Source organism: Antennarius striatus, chromosome 2, assembly GCF_040054535.1.
Source record: "Antennarius striatus isolate MH-2024 chromosome 2, ASM4005453v1, whole genome shotgun sequence".
NCBI lineage: Eukaryota > Metazoa > Chordata > Actinopteri > Lophiiformes > Antennariidae > Antennarius > Antennarius striatus.
This window is the reverse complement of record NC_090777.1, coordinates 10,768,124-10,788,645: the sequence shown is the minus strand read 5'-3', so window position 1 is coordinate 10,788,645 and position 20,522 is coordinate 10,768,124. Positions and strand designations below refer to the sequence as shown.

General features: G+C 40.8%; 2 protein-coding genes and 1 long non-coding RNA gene across 9 annotated transcripts in view; 1 reads left to right on the top strand and 2 right to left on the bottom strand.

The window, feature by feature from the left end:
- The window catches only part of hdac7a (histone deacetylase 7a), a 59,723-nt gene extending 49,844 nt beyond the window's left edge, over positions 1–9,879 (top strand). For all 5 annotated transcript variants that reach the window (XM_068327129.1, XM_068327120.1, XM_068327113.1 and 2 more), the window contains 5 exons: positions 5,475–5,593; positions 5,927–6,060; positions 6,591–6,672; positions 6,791–6,926; positions 7,027–9,879. In XM_068327129.1, coding sequence (XP_068183230.1) covers positions 5,475–5,593; positions 5,927–6,060; positions 6,591–6,672; positions 6,791–6,926; positions 7,027–7,069 — 514 coding nt within the window. In that variant the 3' untranslated portion in view covers positions 7,070–9,879. The remainder of the gene's footprint in view (positions 1–5,474; positions 5,594–5,926; positions 6,061–6,590; positions 6,673–6,790; positions 6,927–7,026) is intronic.
- LOC137603568 (uncharacterized) overlaps positions 5,511–20,522 on the bottom strand; it is a 30,170-nt gene continuing 15,158 nt past the window's right edge. The window contains exons 4-5 of one of the 3 annotated variants that reach the window (XR_011037300.1): positions 6,267–6,431; positions 5,511–5,634 (exon numbers count right to left, since the gene is read on the bottom strand). This is a non-coding gene — a long non-coding RNA (uncharacterized lncRNA). Of the gene's footprint in view, positions 5,640–6,074; positions 6,432–20,522 lie in introns of those variants that run through there. The other 2 variants (XR_011037299.1, XR_011037297.1) reach the window with 2 other exon arrangements.
- Positions 11,340–14,539, bottom strand: LOC137608924 (twist-related protein 2-like). Its single transcript, XM_068335560.1, has 2 exons — positions 12,530–14,539; positions 11,340–11,740 (listed from the first exon to the last, which is right to left on the bottom strand). Exon 1 carries the CDS (start codon positions 14,066–14,068, stop codon positions 13,421–13,423), a length of 648 nt encoding a protein of 215 aa, XP_068191661.1. The 5' UTR covers positions 14,069–14,539; the 3' UTR covers positions 11,340–11,740; positions 12,530–13,420.

The window sequence follows — 20,522 nt, the reverse complement described above, 5'->3', positions numbered from 1 at the left end:
AAAGTCACAGACATGGGGAAGGTGGGGGGCTTTAGGCATGTACACAAACATCCACGTGTGTGTGTGTATGTATATGTGTATGTATGTATATATATATATATATATATATATACACACACAAAGTATATATATATATACACACAAAGTATATATATATATATATATATATATACATAGTATATATACATGTATATACTGTATATACTCTATATAACTTGAGAACAAACACACAAGTTGTAACATATATTTACACGCATACAACCATCGGTAAGTGGGCCTCTGTTTAGCTCCAATAATGATCATAATCAATTTGAGAGTTATTCAAATTCAACTCTGCTCAGTTCTGATAACTCAAAAGTAAAATCCCGGTCATTTTTTGACATCTGGCCTTTCTGTCTGGAACAGAAACAGAGGCAGACTGGGCCCTCATCAGGGTTGTGCCCTTAATGTTTTGAAGGGAACCGTTCAGCTCCACAGGACCGTCCAGTTTTGCAAACACTAGAAAGGTTATTTGAAGTGTCCTCAGATTACATCTACCACAAAATATGTCGCAAAAAAAAAGCATTTTTCACTTGTGTGGTGTGACGATTGTCATTTTGATTGTGTTTGTGCCTTTGTAATGTGAAAAAAAACCCAAACCATGACAATACAATTAAATACATCTTTGAAATTTTAACATTTGATGTTTTGAGATCCGTCTGCTTGTAATTTAGTCTTGAAATGCTCCTTTGGAGTTTGTTGCCTAGCATTAGAGTGGAGGAGACAGAGCTGTTAATGGAGTGGACCTTGTGATTCTGGCTTCTTTGTTCTACTTTCATGTTGTCAAACGCTGCAGGAGGTTCTGCGTTCCTCTCTTAAAGTGGTGTGTACCTTCCAGAACCACAATAAGATATGGATTATTTTTTATACTTAAAGAGAAAATGTTTAAAAGGCCTTGAATGACAACAGTGAGATGAAACAGTCTCCAAAGTCAAGTGGAAGCAGAGAGGGATGGACCTCCTCCTGTTCAGTGAGAGCACCAACGCTGATTCAGAGTTTTTATGACATAACGCCAGTTATATGGTCTAGTATTCTGATCTGAAACTAATAGAAGTTCTAAGTGATTTCCTGTTTGTTTCGATCTGTGTGGCGCTCCAGATGGTGATGGTTCACCACATCAGAACTCTTTTGATAAATGTCTGAAAGTGACAGCAGTTTTAAAACGTGACCTGAATGCAGATCACAGATTGAAGGTGGAACAATACAAAATCAGCATAAATGTCAGAACGTAATCGCATATAAAGCCTCATTTACAGGCCAAAGACAAACAGGTTCCGTTATAAGTTTGAAAGTCACTTCTTGAGTAAACACAAAAAAATCATTCTTTAGTCGTATTTACACTACGCAGGATACGTTCGGGATTTTGTTATTTACATGTCTGCTTTTCCAATTTGGTCTGAATTTTAATGAAATAAGTAAAAGTTTCGTTTGGCATTACTAGTAATGAATGAGAAGAAACACCATTTTCCTTAGTTTTACATCTATTACCCAGAAAATTTAGACAATGACAAGGATAGTCCCAAATAACAAAAATTGACAATGTCAGTAGCGGGTGTTTCCACCATTTGCCGCAATGACAGCTTGATAGTGACACTCACTGGCCTCATGATGTTGTTCTGAGGCAATGCGTTCCACTCTTCCACAAGTGCTACATGCATTTCTGCCAGGTCACGTGGGGGTGGGGTACGAACATTCAGTCTCTGCTTCAGCTGGTCCCAGACGTGCTCTATGGGGTTCAGGTCAGGGGGCATTGCTGGCCATACCATATGAGGCACTCCGACTTCCTGAAGTCGAGCTGTGACAATTCTGGCACAATGTGGTGGAGCATTATCATCCATGAACATAAAGTTGGGGGTGTGCTGGTGGAATTGGGGGATGATTATGGGTTCTATGATGTCTCTGAGGTAATAGCCTGAAGTGACTGAGCCATTTACAATAACCAAATCTGTTTTGCGCTGGCTGGTAATGCCTGCCCAGACTGTTGCACCTCCTCCCCCAAAGCGAACCCTGAGGGCCATGTTGACCTCAGCGTATCACTCACCTCGCCTTCTCCAGCAACGCTGACGACCATCATTGCTGTGCAAGGTGACCCGACACTCATCAGTAAACAGGACGGTGAACCACTGCTGCAATGTCCAGGTCACATGGTCTGGTGCCCACCGCAAACGTTCACGGCAGTGTGTTGATGTCAGTGGAATCACCTGCAATGGTTGTCTGGCATTCAAGCCAGAGCGGTGGAATTGGTTGCGAATGGTTTATGGTTTGTCTGGAAACCTGAATACCCCTCACATTTCATAAACGGGCCTGCAACTGTGTGACAGTTGCATAACAATGTTTGAGTGCATAGGTCCTCATGTACTGGTCATCGTTGTGGTCTGTCACTCGTGGGGCTCTACTCCTGGGTCTGTCACAAACTCTGCCAGTAGTTGTGGGTCGTGATGCAAGTCTGCTGATGACACTCTGAGACACACCAAGTTCACGAGCAACATCTGAATGCCTGCCACCGACCTTGAAGGCACACTATGGCTAGGTGGTGCTGCTCGTCCGATAGGCGACATCGTGTGTTCATGGCTGTTTGAATGATGAACTTGGAATGACTTACCGACAATACCAGCTTTTCATACCCACAGAATGTTGAAATTGATGCCACATTGAAAAGGGTTGTCTTTTTGTTCTATGTGGTATTGGCCCCTATATATAAGGCACACTTGTACACAGTGATACCAATACATGGAAAACTCAAAATGAGGTGTGTCTATCACCCCAATGCAACTGCTTCCCTACCCCAAAAATCTCTTAAGTGAAACAAGCATCGTATGTATGACGCTCAAAATATCCCTAGTATCTTAAGTATCTCAATGACAGTCTTTTCTTAGTTTCCTTATCCATGTCATGCTCCAATCAAAGGTGCAAATTAAATATCTGCATTTACTGAGAAGGAAAAGTAGGTCATATTTTCGACAGTTTTGAAAGTAATTTATTTTATTTCTCATCTTTCTCACTGAACGATGTCTGTGGTCATAATGATTATGTAGCTTCTTATGCTGTAATAAGCAGTCATTTTATGTTACCAACTCAAAGCATTTTTGTCATGTAAGCTTTGTAACAAAACGTATGTAAATAAGTGGGAGTGTTTGAGCCATAAAGTCATGCATTTTCTGGGCTCAACTTTGTCAGTGGTTCAGAGGGGAACCTTGCTGCATTTGTACCTCAACCTTCACCCCGAGTACCTTTCTTTTCTTTTACACCCCCCCACCCCCCACCCCAACACACACACATACATCGTCCTATCCTCCTTTGATTGATCTTTAATAAGCATCCCCTCCACCCTCCCTCTTCCCCTCCATATTTCCATTAGTTTGTCTGTACTTGGTCTCGCTCTGGGGGCGGTTTTAATAGGTCTACAAGGGAGGTGGGGTTTGGTTTTGTGTGTGTGTGTGTGTGTGTGTGTGTGTGTGTGTGTGTGTGTGTGTGTGTGTGTGTGTGTGTGTGTGTGTGTGTGTGTGTGTGTGTGTTTGTGTGTGTGTGTGTGTGTGTGTGTGTGTGCCCGCGCGTGCAGAGATGAGAGAAAAGTGTGCACATGCTCTCGTTCATATTCTTGTGACAACGATAAAGTTTTGTTTTATGGACTTGAATCATTAAATCAATCACACCACACCACCATCACAATAACAAAGCAAGGTTATTTATGTCTTTGCAATTCATATGTGTGTGTTGTCCAAATCTTTGTGTTGTGTGTTTGTGCGTGTATGCTCCTGCTGGAATTTCATTTGTGGGTTTTATCTCTGTGTGTCCTCATTTTAGTCTATGAGCTCATGCTGTCCATCTGCATACAGTCATGACAGCAGTGTGCGTGTGTGTGTGTGTCTCTGTGTGTGTGTGTGTGTGTGTGTGTCTGTGTGTGTGTGTGTGTGTGTGTGAAGGGGAAGGAGGTCTCCAAAGTCCCCAGGCAGAATAATGAAGGTAAATGGATCCCAGATGAACTGTTTTTCCTCTTAACTCCGTGTTGTCAATGACGTGAGGAGAGTGACAAGCCTCTAATGGGAAACAGACTCGCATGCTCCGGCTTTGAACTCTGCCGACATCATAGGGCCTCAGATTGAGCCTCTTTCTTGTCCTGGGACAGCATCTCTCCCCTTAACAACAACAATATTAAGGAGCTCCTCATCTGGTTAAAGTCCACCAAACAATATAACTTTGTTGAGCAGACCGTTCTCACTGAAGGCTGTGCAGATTCCCCAACAGACAAACAATAGCTCTTTGTCAGATTGTTCGAGCTGCTGCATCTGCGATGAGCCGAACTTGGGTTTGACTTGTCATCTTAATGATGTCTTTGGATTTGATCATGAATACGTGTCGTCACCACGACTCTGCTGAGTTTGGAAATGCTCAGTTTGATTTGAAATGGTTGTGGTTTTCATGAGAAAAATGATTAAGTCTGACTTGTTAGCCAATCAAATAAGATGTTGACTCATATCTACTTGTTCTTACTTCCATTTAACAAGGAAAGATTTGTCACATCAATGGTGATTTAAATTCTAGAATCAATTCCATGTAAAATGTCAGTAAAGCATTGTTTTTCTGTTACAGGTATTATTTGGCAGTCAACATACAGTATACTGACTAGACTTTTTATAACTCGACCAGTTCCCAATTGTAAATATTCCGACAAAACCACTGATATGTTTGCTTTCAGATTCTTAAAGTTGAGATTTCATGGTTTAATGCGAAATAATTTTAATATGCATGTTTTTAAGTAAACTTCGATCGAGAAGAGATCCTTCTTTACCCCAGAGGTCACACAGAAGCCCCTCAGTGAGGAAGTCCTAGTCCCAGGTTATGTTCAAGAGTGCCTCTGTCTGCTATCTGAGAAACCATTTGAAGGTTGTCAGTAACCAATAGAGTGCTAGGAAGTATTTCAGGATGACATTACATGGGCTATACGTTTAGTATGTAGTGTTGTATTGTTTTTGACCAAGCTATCTTTAATACATTAGAATGAGAGGCCATCTTGAGCTGCCTGCTTCACCTGGATTGCCCCGACCGAAGACCTTCAGTTATCAATCAGATTTGTGGAGGAACTCTGCCCTCCGTGACTAAATGGCCTGTTTCTTCTGTTTCTACTCTTTAATTCAGGCGTAAATGTCCATATCACCCACACACATGTATTTTGATTTTGGATTGTGTTTGTCTAAGCAGCAGTGTGTTGGACTTCTCTGTGTAATTATAAACCAGTAGGTGCTTGTTACAGCAGAAGGATCATACGAACCTGCTTCCAAACAGACGCTACGTGGCAGAATACAACAGACTTTTCAAGGATTACAAGGATAAAGGAAAAATAAAATGAAATACAGGGATTATCCTTTAAGTGATGTTGTGTAATCTATGTCTTGTATCGTCCTCTACTAGCAGCCTGTCTGATTGTGTCTCTTCAGGTCTGTGGTGATGCCCATCGCCCAGGAGTTCTCTCCAGATGTCGTTCTGGTGTCAGCTGGCTTTGATGCCGCAGAGGGAAACCCCGCTCCTCTGGGAGGGTACAAGGTCTCTGCCAAATGTAAGCAGTCCTCCACCTCACACTGCAGTCAGTCCTCTGGCCTACACTTCAAGAGATGCCAGAAAATGAACTTCAGTAGAGATTTAGAAATATTAATAGGTTATTACAGCTGTTGTCAAGTAAGGACTGTAGGGCTGGAGTTGTACATCCCTGCATTACTGATGCTCAGTCTTACCATAATTATAGTCTTATTCGTTGCTAAGTTACTGGGGTTTATCCACATGAAAAATATATATTTTCATAGAATATTGAAAGTTATATCAAAACTAATTTTCTAAGTCTGTCAGTAAGTGGTCTTATGATTGGAGCTTTGTTTTCTTTTTTTCCCCACAGGTTTCAACTTCTTGACCCACCAGCTGATGTCTCTAGCAGGGGGCCGACTTGTTTTGGCCCTTGAGGGAGGTCACGACCTCACAGCTATCTGTGACGCATCTGAAGCCTGTGTCAGTGCACTCCTGGGCATACAGGTAAGAAAGCTGGGAAATTGAGTTTTTTTTTAAAAGATTTAAAATTGCAGAGCAATTTTGATTATATGGGGTGGCACGGTGGCACCGTGGGTGGCGTTATCGCCCCACAGCTAGGGGGTTCTGGGTTTTAATCCTTTCTGTACAGAGTTTGCATATTCTCTCCGTGTCTGCGTGGGTTCTCTATGGGTTCTCTGGCTTCCTCCCACCTCCGAAAATATGCAGCTTAGGTGAAGTGATCATTCCAAATTGCTTGTAGGGGTGAATGTGAGCCTGCGTGGTTGTTTATCTTTCATGTGGCTCCACGGTGCATAGAGTGTCCCCGGCTTCTCGCCCGTAAATCAGCTGGGTTAGGATTTAGCAACCCCCATGACCTGCAAAAGAGGAAGAAGCGGTCAAGAAGATGAATGTGCATTATATCTATCATAGTGATACTGAAAATAATAACAGACTGTCATGGACACAAATATGTAGGACATATTCATCCATTCATCTTCTGCCGCTTCATCCCTGGCTTTTATTCTTTCCTGTAGGATCCACTGGCAGAAGAAGTCTTACTCCAGAAGCCCAATGCTAACGCAGTCCGCTCCCTACAGACAGTCATACAGATACAAAGTGAGATCTTTGTTGAATTTTATTGAAAATCTATCATATTATCCTGCCAAGACCCAACCAGGTCCACATGATTCCTACAGAAGGTAACCTGTGTGTGTTTATTTGTGGGTTGTTGCAGGTCAGTACTGGCAGAGTCTGAAGGCTTACAGTGGATCAGTGGGACTGTCCTATATGGCAGCTCAGAGAAGAGACTGTGAGGAAACAGATGCTGTCAACGCTTTGGCTTTGCTGTCTGTGGGAGCCCTGTCCAAAAGGTAGAGAGCACGTATTCATCACATATACCCACAATCAAGCAAAGCAAAGATAAACACACTCATGCTTGACACCCAGACTGACAGCTGTCATTTTCTCCAGCCTCCCTGACGAGCCAATGGAGCATGACAGTGAATCCATATAGATGAACCCACTTCCAGCATTTTGCCCCAGCTGTAGCTGCATCACATGACAATGAGTCACTGAGTCCCACCTATCTGCCTTATTCATTCATACACACACCAGTAAACACAGAATCCTGAATCTCTAAAGACCTGCCATCCGAGCACCTCAATGATGGTCTACCACTCCGCTGACACCAGCACCACTACCTGCAACTGGGAAACCTCAGCAAACAGCAATACCAGAGGATTTTTTTTAGACTTTTCATGTGTCCTGACTTACATTTTGTGTTTATGTCTATGGGTGTTCAGAGGTCTAGTAAAAACCTCAGAAGAACATAAGTAATTCAGCTTGATTCTTCTTGAAGCACTATATACCAGCGACTATTTTGTTGCCTTAACTTTGCCTTAACATGAGGACCATCTTCAGGTTTCAGGAGAAGACTTTGCAATATATAGTACATTCCTTTCTATTCTGCCATATTTTTCCCCACTGCAGGGAAGCAACCCCACATTGAATGGGATACAAAATGGCCGAATCATGGATGAATCTGTGGCATCAGGGGAGACCAAAAACCCTTTCTCCTAATGAGTCTGATGCGAAAATATCATCAGGAAGTAGCCACATCGCAAGAATTTGGAAAAAAAAAAAGTTTTAATGATTTCATTATATGACGTTTATCCTCTAAAAGAAGAGTACAAAAAGATCAACAGAGGGATAGAAAGTTAAGAGAACAACTGAAGTCTTGTCGTAACAAAGAAGGGGAAAATGTCCTTGTTGTTTTATTGCACTGTTCATTCCATAATGTGAACCATAAATTCCAAAGCTCTGGGAAAAACAAACTTTTCTTGTTAGGTCATTCAATAGTTTTCTGAGGCCTCATCTACTGAGATGTCTTAAGAAAGCTTTGACTCATTCCAAGGAGGCTCATGGGTCGAAGTCCTGTCAAGCTGTATTCCTGTGTGAAGTTCATCTTAAAGGAGGCAACTACAGTGTCTTATATACACAATCATGCAAAGCAATGATGAACTATTGATGTACCACTAGTATTGAGTACTGTGTATTGTTTATAGTTGAGGATAAGGAAGCATCCATTCCACAGTGGCACTTCTGATTACCATTGTTTTATAAAGAAAATGCACTTAATGGACATCACCCAAAGAAACCTGCCTTAAAGCGGTCTGTTGTCAGCATTGCGACTGTAGACTGTTCTTACAGTGACTGGACTTTCAGTAGATGGTGTTTGAACCTGTGGAGTAGGGTGAACTTCATATGCAGATTTTTGTATGTGTTTTTAGGAGCGTAGTGACCCGGACTGGTTTGAAAGCTCTCTTCATTGTCTACAACAGTTTGGAGTTCTAAGCTTTATCCCAGTCTAATTAAGGAAAACAATGTATTGCTTTTTGTAAATTTGTGTATTTTTTTTTTCTATGTGACTTCTCTGCAACTGTCTAGTTGCAGTTGTTGACATCTTGTTATATCAGTCTTGACAATGACATTCTAAATATGTCAGTCAATCTTCGCTGGTGTTGAAAGTGGAATTTCTGAAACACATTCATTAAAAGTGTTTCCTGGCTGCCCTGAAGTCACAGCATGAAAGGCTCTGCATTCCAACAGCAACAAAACAAGGAGTTTCTTAGTTTGTGTGTCATTGTGCAGCAAAACAGGTCTTGTTGATTTGCATTTTTAATACACCTATGGTTTTATCTGTTTTGGCTAATCATGGCCACATCCTATGTTTTTTAGTTTAGATATGGTGAGAGAAGAGCTGAATGAATTATATTTGTGGCTCTGAGTATAGTACCATCTGTTTTGTAGTAGACCTCTGGTGTTTTGGAGGGTTAAAAACTTATTCAAAAAACAGTCAAATGAAATACATAATTTCCATTTCTGATTAAATTGCACAATCTGATTTAAAGTTCTTCTTAGCCAGCATTTGAAATTTAAAAGAGACCTGATTTTGTGTGGGTGTGTATAATTGCATCTATATAAAATCAACTTAGCACAAGTGAACTTGACTGGCAGAAAGATGTTCAGTCCATTTATTTTCCAGGTAGGAAACTTTTTGAGTGTTCAGTTTGCTTTAGTTGGACCCTGGGCATAATCTGCCCACCAGAAGGCCTCAAACAAGAAAATGACAGTGGATCATAAGTAAAGAGTTTAACATTACAGACATCCCGCTGCTGTGGCACAATCCAGTAAATTGGTGCAAAATGTTGTCATTCATTTAGTGTTATAGTATCCTTAACTGCAAGTGGCAGCGTTTAAGCTATGTGCTGTGTCTCTACAGCGTGCCCAGGGGGTGCATATGAAGTCATGTTTGAGTACATATGTTTCATGAGAGAGTGAATCTGCTATTGCATGTACACTAGTACTTATGTAGACTTTTGTCATGTGTTTTGTCCATGTAAGTCTTAATGTGTGTGCTTGTCCAATAATGTAAAAGACCTCCTGTAATATATTCCTGATGGCTGTCAAAATGAAGCTAATTTGACCAAAATTTAGAGGCCAGTATTGCCTCATCTCTTAAACCCTGTATTATTGATGTCATTTGTACTCTTTTTAAAGAAATACACTGTAAATAGAAAGACGAGACCAAAATACACGACACGCGTGCCTTGACGCATTTGTTGGTATGTGTATTGGTAACTCTTAACTAACTGGATTTACAATTACTCTATAAACATGACTTTGAATAATTTGCTTCATGCTATTCTGTATAACCTTTGTGTTACTTTTTCTTCACATTTCCTACCATGTCTATGTATAGAAAGAATGTCTATTTTGTACTATTTTGTCTTTCCTCTTGATTAAAAAATATTTCTAGTTTAAGCTTGTTTCTGCCATGTCTTTCTGTCCACATATTGTACTTTAAAGTTTATTACATTCATGAAACCACTTAACAATAGCGATCACAATTTCTCCATGTCCGAATTAATGACTCACTGAAGGATGAAATGGAATTTATAGATACATTACTGCTAGTGCCTTATGTAAACCAATTCACCTTTAAAAAACTAGCCTCACGGCATGTTAAAATTTTCAAGCATTAATGTTGGAAATGTGTGATTGATCCTTACTGTGAAATTTGGACGGGATCAGCTGATATGGGTGATTAATAGTCACTCTGCTTGAGCATTCACCTGCTAAAACGCTGGGAACAGATAAACAAGGAGACGACTGACTTGGACCAATTTCATTCAAGAAGTTACCATTATGTTTAGCTTTGTCTTACAATAAAACTGAGCAGAACATTAGTAGGCCTACTCTAAAGCAGGGCAACGTTAAATGTTCTATGACATCGATATCATTACCATTGCTTTAAAATTAAGTTTTCAAGTCAGGGGTGCAGTTGTGTTCTATCTGTGTTTGGCTGACATCTCCCTTGGCGTTGTTGTGTCTGTGAATTCAAAACAATTTACACCCGTATGCTTATCTGCAGAGTTTGGGAACATCTCAGTAACTGCTGTTGCATCCCTGCAACTTCAACCTGCGATCAATGCACACAACTACAAACAACGTTTCTAAGTGGCTGTCAGGTGTTAGAGGATGGGAACAGCAGCATCAGTTTAAATATGTGTACTGCTGTACAGAAGTATTACATTATTAAAAAAAGGTATTTCAGCAAAGTCATCTGAGGTAACTAATCTGGCTATACCAGTACTAGCTCAGCAGACGTGGACACACTCGGAAGGTCTTGAGGTTGATTTATAGCTCGTGGCATTTTTTTGTCCTTTAACACTGTGGACAGTAGTTTATATAGAACTTGATCAGTGCAGTTTTATAACACTGTATGTCTAGAGTATTCCTTTTTTAACCCTATTTTTATGACATTGAACACTTTGAAGATTTGACTCTAATTTTCAGGATCCACAAAGTTGCCTGAAACGAACAAGCTACAGCTTAGAATTTCAGTCCAAACAGGCTATAAATATTCCTAGAGTCCTTAATTGCACATTAATGTGTTCTTTCTGAGGGATTAACTGTTCCTGACTGACCAGGCAAAGGCACACAGACCTCATTAAAAAAAATACCGGAGTAAGAGGAAGTACGGGAGAACCAGAGAGACAGTTTAACAAGAGAGACAGGAGACAAAGAGGGTGTGGTGCCAGCATAAATCTCTCCACTGTTCATCATCCAGTTTTACTGAAACAACAAGAACCTTGTAAAGACTTTGAGGACAGTTTTATTCTTCAGACTAACGATGATACGTGTTCTATTATGCATCACTACATCTAACTATTTTTCCTGCTCCTGATTGTATCATACAATGAAGAACCACAACACACACACAAACACACACACACACACACACACACACACACACACACACACACACACACACACACACACACACACACACACACACACACACACACGAACACACACACGCAAATGTTTTTTTCAAGTAAATGTTTCAAACAAAGCTTCACACATCAGCAGTAAAAAACCTAATCTCAAAAAAGCCCTGAAACCCTGGTCCATTCGGAACTGTGTTGCCAGTTTATCGTTGACGTATTAGCTTTTTATTGCTTCACTTAATCCAGAGGTAAATTACTCTTCCCAGTCCTTTTTTTAAAATACTTTTACCTAAAATAGTTTCATTTGCATTAACTCCATGTGATTAGAATGGTAGAAATAGTTGCATGAAGCTGAGATGTAAAGAAAAGGTCACAGTCCCTTTATTGAGCAGCTGAAAAGACAAAGAAACAGAAAACAGTTTAAAACAAATGATTCAACAGGATGCACGTGTATGAAATGAAAAATAGTTTCTACCTAACATCCGTGATAAATACCAATTCGCTCTCATACTGCCTCTGTGTCCATAAAATTAATGTGCAGTCAAGCATCAGCTTGGTGATTCATCTAGCCAGCCAACCTAATTTTAAATGCAACATGCACAGTGGCTGCTTTTTTCTTTTGGCCCAATCCTGAGTTCTTTTTAAATGTCAAGTGTCTTCTACCATGTCAGTAAAGGTTAGCTTCTGAGACCACACGGCACTAACTGTGGGGATCAGTAAAAGATTTCATAGGAGCTGGAAACATTAGCCTGCTTTGGACAATTTAATGATAGGTTGCTCGGCTACATATGTACTGACAGTGAAGGAAGAAGTGGTTTGTCATTACCATTCATCAGATGCAAAAAGAAGATCAACCACCATGTCTATTTCCTATGAAAGTATACCCTACAGGTGATAATCATTTCATTCAATATTTTTTTAGTTATTAGATATGCACTAATTCAGATCCTTTGTTTATTTATTGCATGTATAGACTTGCTATTTATTGAAATTGCGTTTACATGAAACTCAGATGCTGGTTAAAAAAAAAGAAGGTATGTGTGTGTGTTGCTCATGGGTAGAGTTGCAAGGCAATACAGATACATGTGTGTATGTGTGTGTGTGTGTGTGTGTGTGTGTGTGTGTGTGTGTGTGTGTGTGTGTGTGTGTGTGTGTGTGTGTGTGTGTAAATCAGTTCTCACCTCCTCCATCATTTCCAGTGGTTTAGGGGGAGCCCAGTGGGGAGCTGTATCAGCCTCCCCTTTGATCGTTACATATATGATTCATGGTTGTTAGAGGCTGTTTGTTTTCATTACGCCGCCTCGTCAGCTCGCTATAGCTGCATCACAGTTTTGTGCAACGCAAGCAAATTTTGTACAGAATGAGAGGAAAGAATTTCAACAGTAGAGCTTTTTGGCACGAGAGGAGACAAAGGGTCTTGGTTTGGGCATGAAAAGGAGAAACTTAAGTGAGAATGAAAGCTGCCGACCACTTTTTCCACAGTGGCTTGGGTTCAGAGGTGGTCAGGGACTCATAATATGTTAGCATCTTGAAAAATGGAAATGGTAAAGAGAAGTCAACTGTCCATTTTCTTTCGAATCATCCATTTTTGTCACTCCAGTTCTGACATTCCTCTAATCCCTCCTGCTGCTCTTCATACAGCTGACAAAAACTTGCTCACTTCCTAGCCTGAGTCAGAAATTAAGTCAAATTAAAGTATAAAATGAAATTAAAAATAATGCATACTTGTGACAATGATGATAGCAATTTTAATGATGGCAGCAACTGTAGTTATGGCTATATGATCAAGGCTGAGCAAGATCAAGCCTCACAACCTGAGAACGAACCATCACATTTACAAATACTGTCCACAACCTTATTGTTAAGTGTCCAAGTCTTTTCTGATCATAGTCTTTTTGCCACCTTTGCAGCAAACCTTTGATCTACAGTGGACAACGGAACTAGTTTGAGTCCAATGGTGAGCAGACATGGTTGAGAATTTTTCATAACTCTCTGTGCCACAATAGAGTATTTCCTGTCGTGAGAATCTCATAAATCATGGAGCAACAGACAAACCCTGCATTCAGGTACAGCTAGTGTCCAGCAGACATGGTCGACCAGGCCCCCTCCATCCTCCAGACAGAGAAGGCATAGCTCAGTCTCTCGTGAGCCAGGTAGTTACATCCAGCCAGTTTAGTGTCCATGCCATCACTCTGGAGAACCTGGTACAGAAAGTCAATGTAGCGTGATGCCAATTTTAGAGTCTGGATCTTGCTCAGTTTGTCAGAGGGGAGGGTTGGGATTATTTTTCGCAACGAGGCAAATGCATCATTGAGGGACTGTGTTCGCTGGCGCTCCCGGATGTTGGCGATTGCTCGCTGGCCATGTGGATCCTCGAGTGCTGATAGACTTCTAGGACTGGGACCAGGGACAGGTGAAAGGGACGGGCCTGAGGAAGGTGGCCCGTGCTGAGGACTCCTCTTGAGTTTCTTGGGTCCAATTGGGGTGTAGATCTGGATCTCGTCCCCTGACTTGACCTTACCTTCATCTGCAGATGTAATGGGAGCAACTGTAGAAACCTGATCGTCTGTATGCGAGCCCATCTGTCGTTTATGCCCAGTGATCCTCGGTGTTGCTACGACCACGGGACAGGCGTTAAAAGGTGTTCGACCTGTGTTCTCCTTGCTGGAAAGCACCCCTTGATCACGGTGGTCACTGTTCGACTGCTCCTCTTCTCTCATGCTTTGCCACGTTTTCTTTCTGTCGTGACTCTCTATCCTTCACTGAATATCTCTGGTGTGTCTCTCTTCCTTAAATTAGTCTTTTTCTTTTCCACCTTTGCTTTTTTCATATACCTTTCTCTTCTTCTTTGTGTGTTCAGGAACTCCCTCTGTGAAACTGTTGCTACTGCATTCTTCTTCTTCTCTGGAAGTTATCAGCTTAGTACTTAGTCACATCCATACATGTTTGAGTGATCTGCATTCAGTTTTGGATCGCCTCAGCGCTTCTTCATCCACATATGTGGAAACCTGCCAATGATCTCTCCCCAGTCTTTGAAAGTAGATAATGCATCAGCAAGCTGTGCTACTCTTATGTCCCAACGCTCTATCTACATGTGAAAATAGAGCAACCTGACTCTGAGTTTTTAAAGGGAGAGGACCATGGAACTTACAGCTGCCCTCCCATCTAACACACTTATTGGTCCACAGAACTATTTTTGGTGGAAAGCTGGGCTTAAAACAACAGGAAGAATGAGTCTGAAGCGATTGGTCCGATCAAAAAGATGGGGCGGAGACAAAGGTGTGCTATACAACCAACCAGAACAAATCGCTGTGACGTTTGTTTCTTGTCATAGACGTTACCCAAGTTTATAGGTTCCAGATTTCCTCTGAAGAAAGTTGATACCATCCCCCTCTCACTGGCTGGTTCTTTGCACCCCACCTCCTCCCTCCTCCACAACATAGCATCATCATCATTTGCTTTCAACATAAAGCGGAAAAAAAATTCATGAATATTTTTGTTTCTGGTTGGAAAGTTGGACAAAGTTCATCAACATTTTTCAGGCGCATTGCATCTCTTTCTGCTATATGAAGAGTAACATTCAAGGTAGATAATAAAGCGGCTAGGATAAAGTTAATCAAAAAGTGTAAGATCAAAGATATTACTAAAGCAAAACATTTAAATATAGTAGAATATCATGTTACATAACATAAACAGATACCACTATGAGATTATACTATACTATACTATACTATACTATACTATACTATACTATACTATACTATACTATACTATACTATACTATACTATACTATACTATACTATACTATACTATACTAACCTAACTTGAGTGACAATGTAATTTCCCTTGCGGGATAAATAAAAGTATACTTCTTCTCCTTCTTTTTCTTCATTAATAACTGAAATGAAAACATTTCTAACTATATTTAACTGTACAAATAACAATGTCTTCAGTACAAAAAAAAATCCCAATTATAAAATGAGATCCTCTTATTAACAGTATTTTTGTCTTGTTTGTGAAACAACAGAGATGGTGAGTTTTACTTTACTGCCAGTGAGTTGGCTGTAGTTTCTAAGCAAAGACCTGGAGGTAGGAAAGAGTTGGCGTTCAGTCAGCACTGCAGCGCTGAGCTTTAATCACAGCATCAAGGAAAGAATGAGTTCTTAGGATCAGGGGGAGGCCTGTGGGACATTTCGTTGCTTTCAACCACTAAGCTACATCTACTAAAGCCTCGGTCTAGGTCCACCATAGACTTTACGCCCCAAACTTCTGGGTAAGATTCCAACATGGCCCGCAGCCACACCCCCACAAGAGAAGAGTCTATTGTTAGGATTTTGCATTTCAGAGTCAAGATGCTCTCCTCTGATGAAAACACGGAGTGAAAATAATCTTTTGCAGGCACAGCTAGGACACAGCATTTATCTAGTGAATAAACTCAAAGAAGTCCACATCAAGAAGAGAAGCCTCCATTGTCTGACCGCAGATGATGCTATTTCCTTTCTGCACACACCACTGCTCACCATGACTGTATGTTTTTGTTGGCAAAGCAGTTATACACTAGTTTTTTAAAATATGTACGGCTTCATGTCAAAAAAAGAATAGAAACTGAGCTTGTTGACGCTTGTAAATTAATGTAATCATCATCATCATTGTTGTCGTCATCGTCATCGTCATCACCAACCAATACCTCTTCCTCCTGCTATAACCTGCAAAATCCAATAAGACAAGCTTCTAAGATGAGTCTTCAACAACTTTTAGTTGTAGACATATCCTAATGCATTGCAGTTAGGGCTGGTTAGATGGTGGTGGTGATGAAACCAGGTATGAAGTTGCAGTATAACTTGAAGTGTGAGACCTCCCCTGGGGAGTAACTAAGAAGTAGCAACAGGAAGTCCATTATTTGAAGAACAAGCACAGAAGATGACTTGTGAGATGATGACACAGATCAGCTTTTTATGCCTCCCATCATATCCTTATCTTAAATTCTGTAGAACATTAAATTTATGTGCAGTTTGTTTCGAGACTAAAAAAGTAAGGTGAAAAAGTTTTATTGCTAAATCACCCTCAGCAGCAATGCTTTTTTTTTTTTTAATTGAAGCATTTCGTGTTTTGTCGTGTTATGTGTTTGTTGTAGGAAGCACAGGCTCTGCTGCGATGAGGTTACTGTCACTGTAGGCTTTATTGAACCACCTGTCAACATACTGTACATCGGCGCTAGCTCTATCCATCTGGTTCCCGCTCCTGGGCGATACCATCTACTTCAGGAGGGGTGAGCAGGCTAAACCATTATGTGTATTTGCAATTACACCACGTTTACCTTCAATTAAATGTACTGCTCATCAAGACATAGACACAGACAGACAGACAGACAGACAGACAGACAGACAGACAGACAGACAGACAGACACTTTATTAATCCCAGAGGAAATTATGTAAAATAAAAAAAATAAAAAAAACTATTTTTGACTTATTATGCTTGTGATAATGCTTCTTGGCACCAAGATCAGTATATTCATACAGTAAAAGCTCCCTGGGAAGTCCCTCTATGACCAGCATGTTGGAACAATATTTTTATAGGCTTGTATAGGTACATGTATAGTATACGTATATACTAGGGTTGAGCCGGGTACTCGTTTCAGACAAGTATCCGGTACGGTTAATGCATTTTTGACGAGTACGAGCATTATACGAGTAAAATTCATCAATACTAATGCTTGTATCATTCATTCATTCATTCATTCATTCATTCATTCATTCATTTTCCTGATCGCTTCATCCTCTTGCGCGGGTCACGGGGAGCTGGAGCCTATCCCAGCTGGCATGGCTGAAGGAAAATCCTCAGAACTGACTGTTTTCACGCTCTGTGATTGGCCAGTCACACGCAGCGCCCGCCCCTCCCTACAGACACACATCACCGCAGCCAGAGTGTTGCGCTGGCGCTGTCCCACTCTCACACACACACAGATTGACTGATCTCTCTATTTGTGGCTTTACCATAGGCTCACGTTGATCTCCTTAAGTTTTCTTCAGCTCTCTCTCTCTCTCTCTCTCTCTCTCTCTCTCTCTCTCTCTCTCTCTCTCTCTCTCTCTCTCTCTCTCTCTCTCTCTCTCTCTCTCTCTCTCTCTCTCCCTCTCTCTCTCTCTCTCTCTCTCTCTCTCTCTCTCTCTCTCTCTCTCTCTCTCTCTCTCTCTCTCGATTTCTCTCTATGCGTCCCTCTCCTTCCCTCTTGTGTAAAAAAGAAATAATTGGGTGGTAAAAATAAATAAACAATTGATAAATAAAACCTGTTTGATGATAAAAATAAAAAAAACACTCATTCATTCATCTTCTGAACCGCTGTATCTGTCCTAGCGGGTCACGGGGAGCTGGAGCCTATCCCAGACGTCTTAGGGCGTGAGGCGGGGGACACTCCGGGTGCGATGCCAGTGTGCTGCGGAGCCACACAAAGACAGACAACCATGCACACTCACACTCAAACACTACAGGCAATTTGGACCTGCCAAATAACCTGAAGCCCATGTTTTTGGAGGTCGGAGGAAGCCGGAGAACTTGGAGAGAACCCACACAGACACGGGGAGAACATGCAAACTCTACCCACTGCGCCACCTGATGCCTATATTTAAAATAAATAAATAAATAAGAAAATAGAAAGAAAATTTAAAAAAATTAGAAAGTTGTGTTGAGTATGACAATTCTTGTTCATACTTTGTTGTTCATAATTTCTTATTGCATGGCACATCATGTTCTGAGTTCATAAAAAAACTAAATAGTTACTTTACTATCGTGATCAAAAGTATTGAATCTCAATTCTGAGGGTTTTCTGTAAATATTCAATCATGCAGTTAAGAATATTCATGTTCTAAGTTGATTAAAAAAAACGTTCTACAAATAGTTCTCTTACTTTTGTGATCAAAAACATTGATTTGAATCTCAATTTTGAGGCTGTTCTGTAAATACAGTGGTACCTCCACTTACAAAATTAATTGGTTCTGGAAGAAATTTTGTAATTAGAATATATCGTAAGTAGAGACGCGTTTTCCATGCAAATACCCAAATCTGTTCCAAGCCCCCCAAATTTCAGACATGTTTTATAAAGTTTTATAACAAATACATGTTACAATTAGATTATTACACAATAAATGAGAGTTGTCCATAATGTAAAAAACAAAAAAATAAAGAATAAAAATGATGGTTATTTACCTTTTAGCTGCTGTCCTCATTGTTTTTTGCCCTCTTTGGTTCATACGCTCTTGCCTCACGATGCTGAACAACAGAGTGATCTCCAGTCCTCCTTTTGAACTTCTCCAACCACCCACGCGATGCCTTAAGCTCCTTAAACTTCCTTTTGTTTTAATAATGTGGCGATTGTAGATGCATTACGGCCATATTCTTTGGCGAGATCAACCAAACGCATCCCTTTTTCATGCTTTTCTATTATCTCTTGCTTTGTTTGTATGGAAAAAAAACTATTTTCTTTGTCTTTTCTTTTCCTCTTTTCTCCGTCACTTTCTTGGGGGCCATAGTGTATACTATAAAACTTAATATATTTACATAAAACTATCAGAACACGTCATGGGTTGAGGGCCGAATGACGAGGACACTGTATAGACACCTATCTAGCTACACACACAGGTCCCTCTTAGCCCATACTGTATTTTTAACTTTCGTAACTCAAAATTTTTTCGTAACTAGAGGCAATATTTTCCTGTTGAGGCGTTTCGTAAGTGGAACATTTTGTATGTAGAGACACCTACCTATCACCTCTACGAAAGTATAGGTACCACTGTAGTTTCAAAATAAACAATAAATATAGCAACTTCTGATCAATCCATATCAATTTCAGACTTAAAATAATGTACCGATTTAAGCCCCATCCATTTCTGGTCAAACCACACACACCTCTGGTTTAAGTCCCTCCTGTTCCGAGTACAGATACGGATTCAGATAATTACATCCCGTGAAGCGGTGACGTATTGTAATTGTCAGTGTTTGTGTTCGTCCGTTTGTCCGTCCATCCACCAAATATCTTCACAACCGTCGCAGATAGAAAGTTGAAAGAAAAAGCACATTATTTGTGCAGCAAAGGAGATGAAAATGAGATAATGACCTTGACTTTGAACTAGGTCAAGGTCAAATTTAAATTTTTGTACATTTTTTGCAAATATCTCAGGAACTAGATAAAATAGAAAGACGAAACAAAAGGCGTTATATTCAGGGAGGCAAGGGGATGAAAATTAGATCACAACCTTGACCTTTAAAAACTACATCAAGGTCAAATTTTCACTCTCATACCTTTTTCATAAAAAGTTATAAGAGTGAAAAGTTGACCTTGACGTAGTACATCTCTGAAACCTAATGAGAAATAGGTTGTCCTGAATCTGTCTGCTACAGGGGCGGCACGGTGGCGGAGTAGGTAGCACTGTCGCCACACAGCGGTTCCAGGTCCGAGTTCCGCTTTGTGCGGAGTTTGCGTGGGTTCTCTCAGGGTTCTCCGGCTTCCTCCCACCTCCAAAAACACGCACCTCAGGTTAATGGTAATTTGCTACAGGGACCTGTATACACATAATTTCGCCATGAGGGACAATAAAGTGAATTGCTTCTTCTTCTCTACATTTCACTCACCAAAATGCTACACATTGGAGCAGATTTCCTGATAAGTTCCTAGCAGTGATGCCAAGTAGAACTATGTACCAGTTTGTTAGTCAGAGTGAATATGAACTCAGTCAATGCACGATTGAAACAATTCTATCCATCCATTTATCGTCTGAAGGCTTTATCTGCTGACGCGGGTCATGGGGAGCTGGAGCCTATCCTGGCTTAGGGCGTGAGGCGAGGGAAACTCCAGGCGTGACGCCAGTGCACCACAGAACCACACAGAGACGCAGACAAACACGCACACACACTAACACCTACAGTCAATATGGGACCGGCCAATTAACCTGAAGTGCATGTTTTTGGAGGAGGGAGGAAGCCAGAGAACCCAGAGAGAACCCACGCAGACACAGAGAGAACATGGAAACTCCACACAGAGTGTGGACCCGAAACCGCTCTGCTGGGCAGCGACAGCGCTACCCACAGCGCCACCATGCCGCCCCGGTTCAAACAATTATAAAATGTCATTTGGCAAATTTTCAAAATGAGCCTCAAGGATGTATAATTTTTGAGTAGCAAT

Bases quoted from the DNA above. Each gene is read 5' to 3' on its own strand.
- LOC137608924 (XM_068335560.1), bottom strand. From the start codon at position 14,068: ATGAGAGAAGAGGAGCAGTCGAACAGTGACCACCGTGATCAAGGGGTG.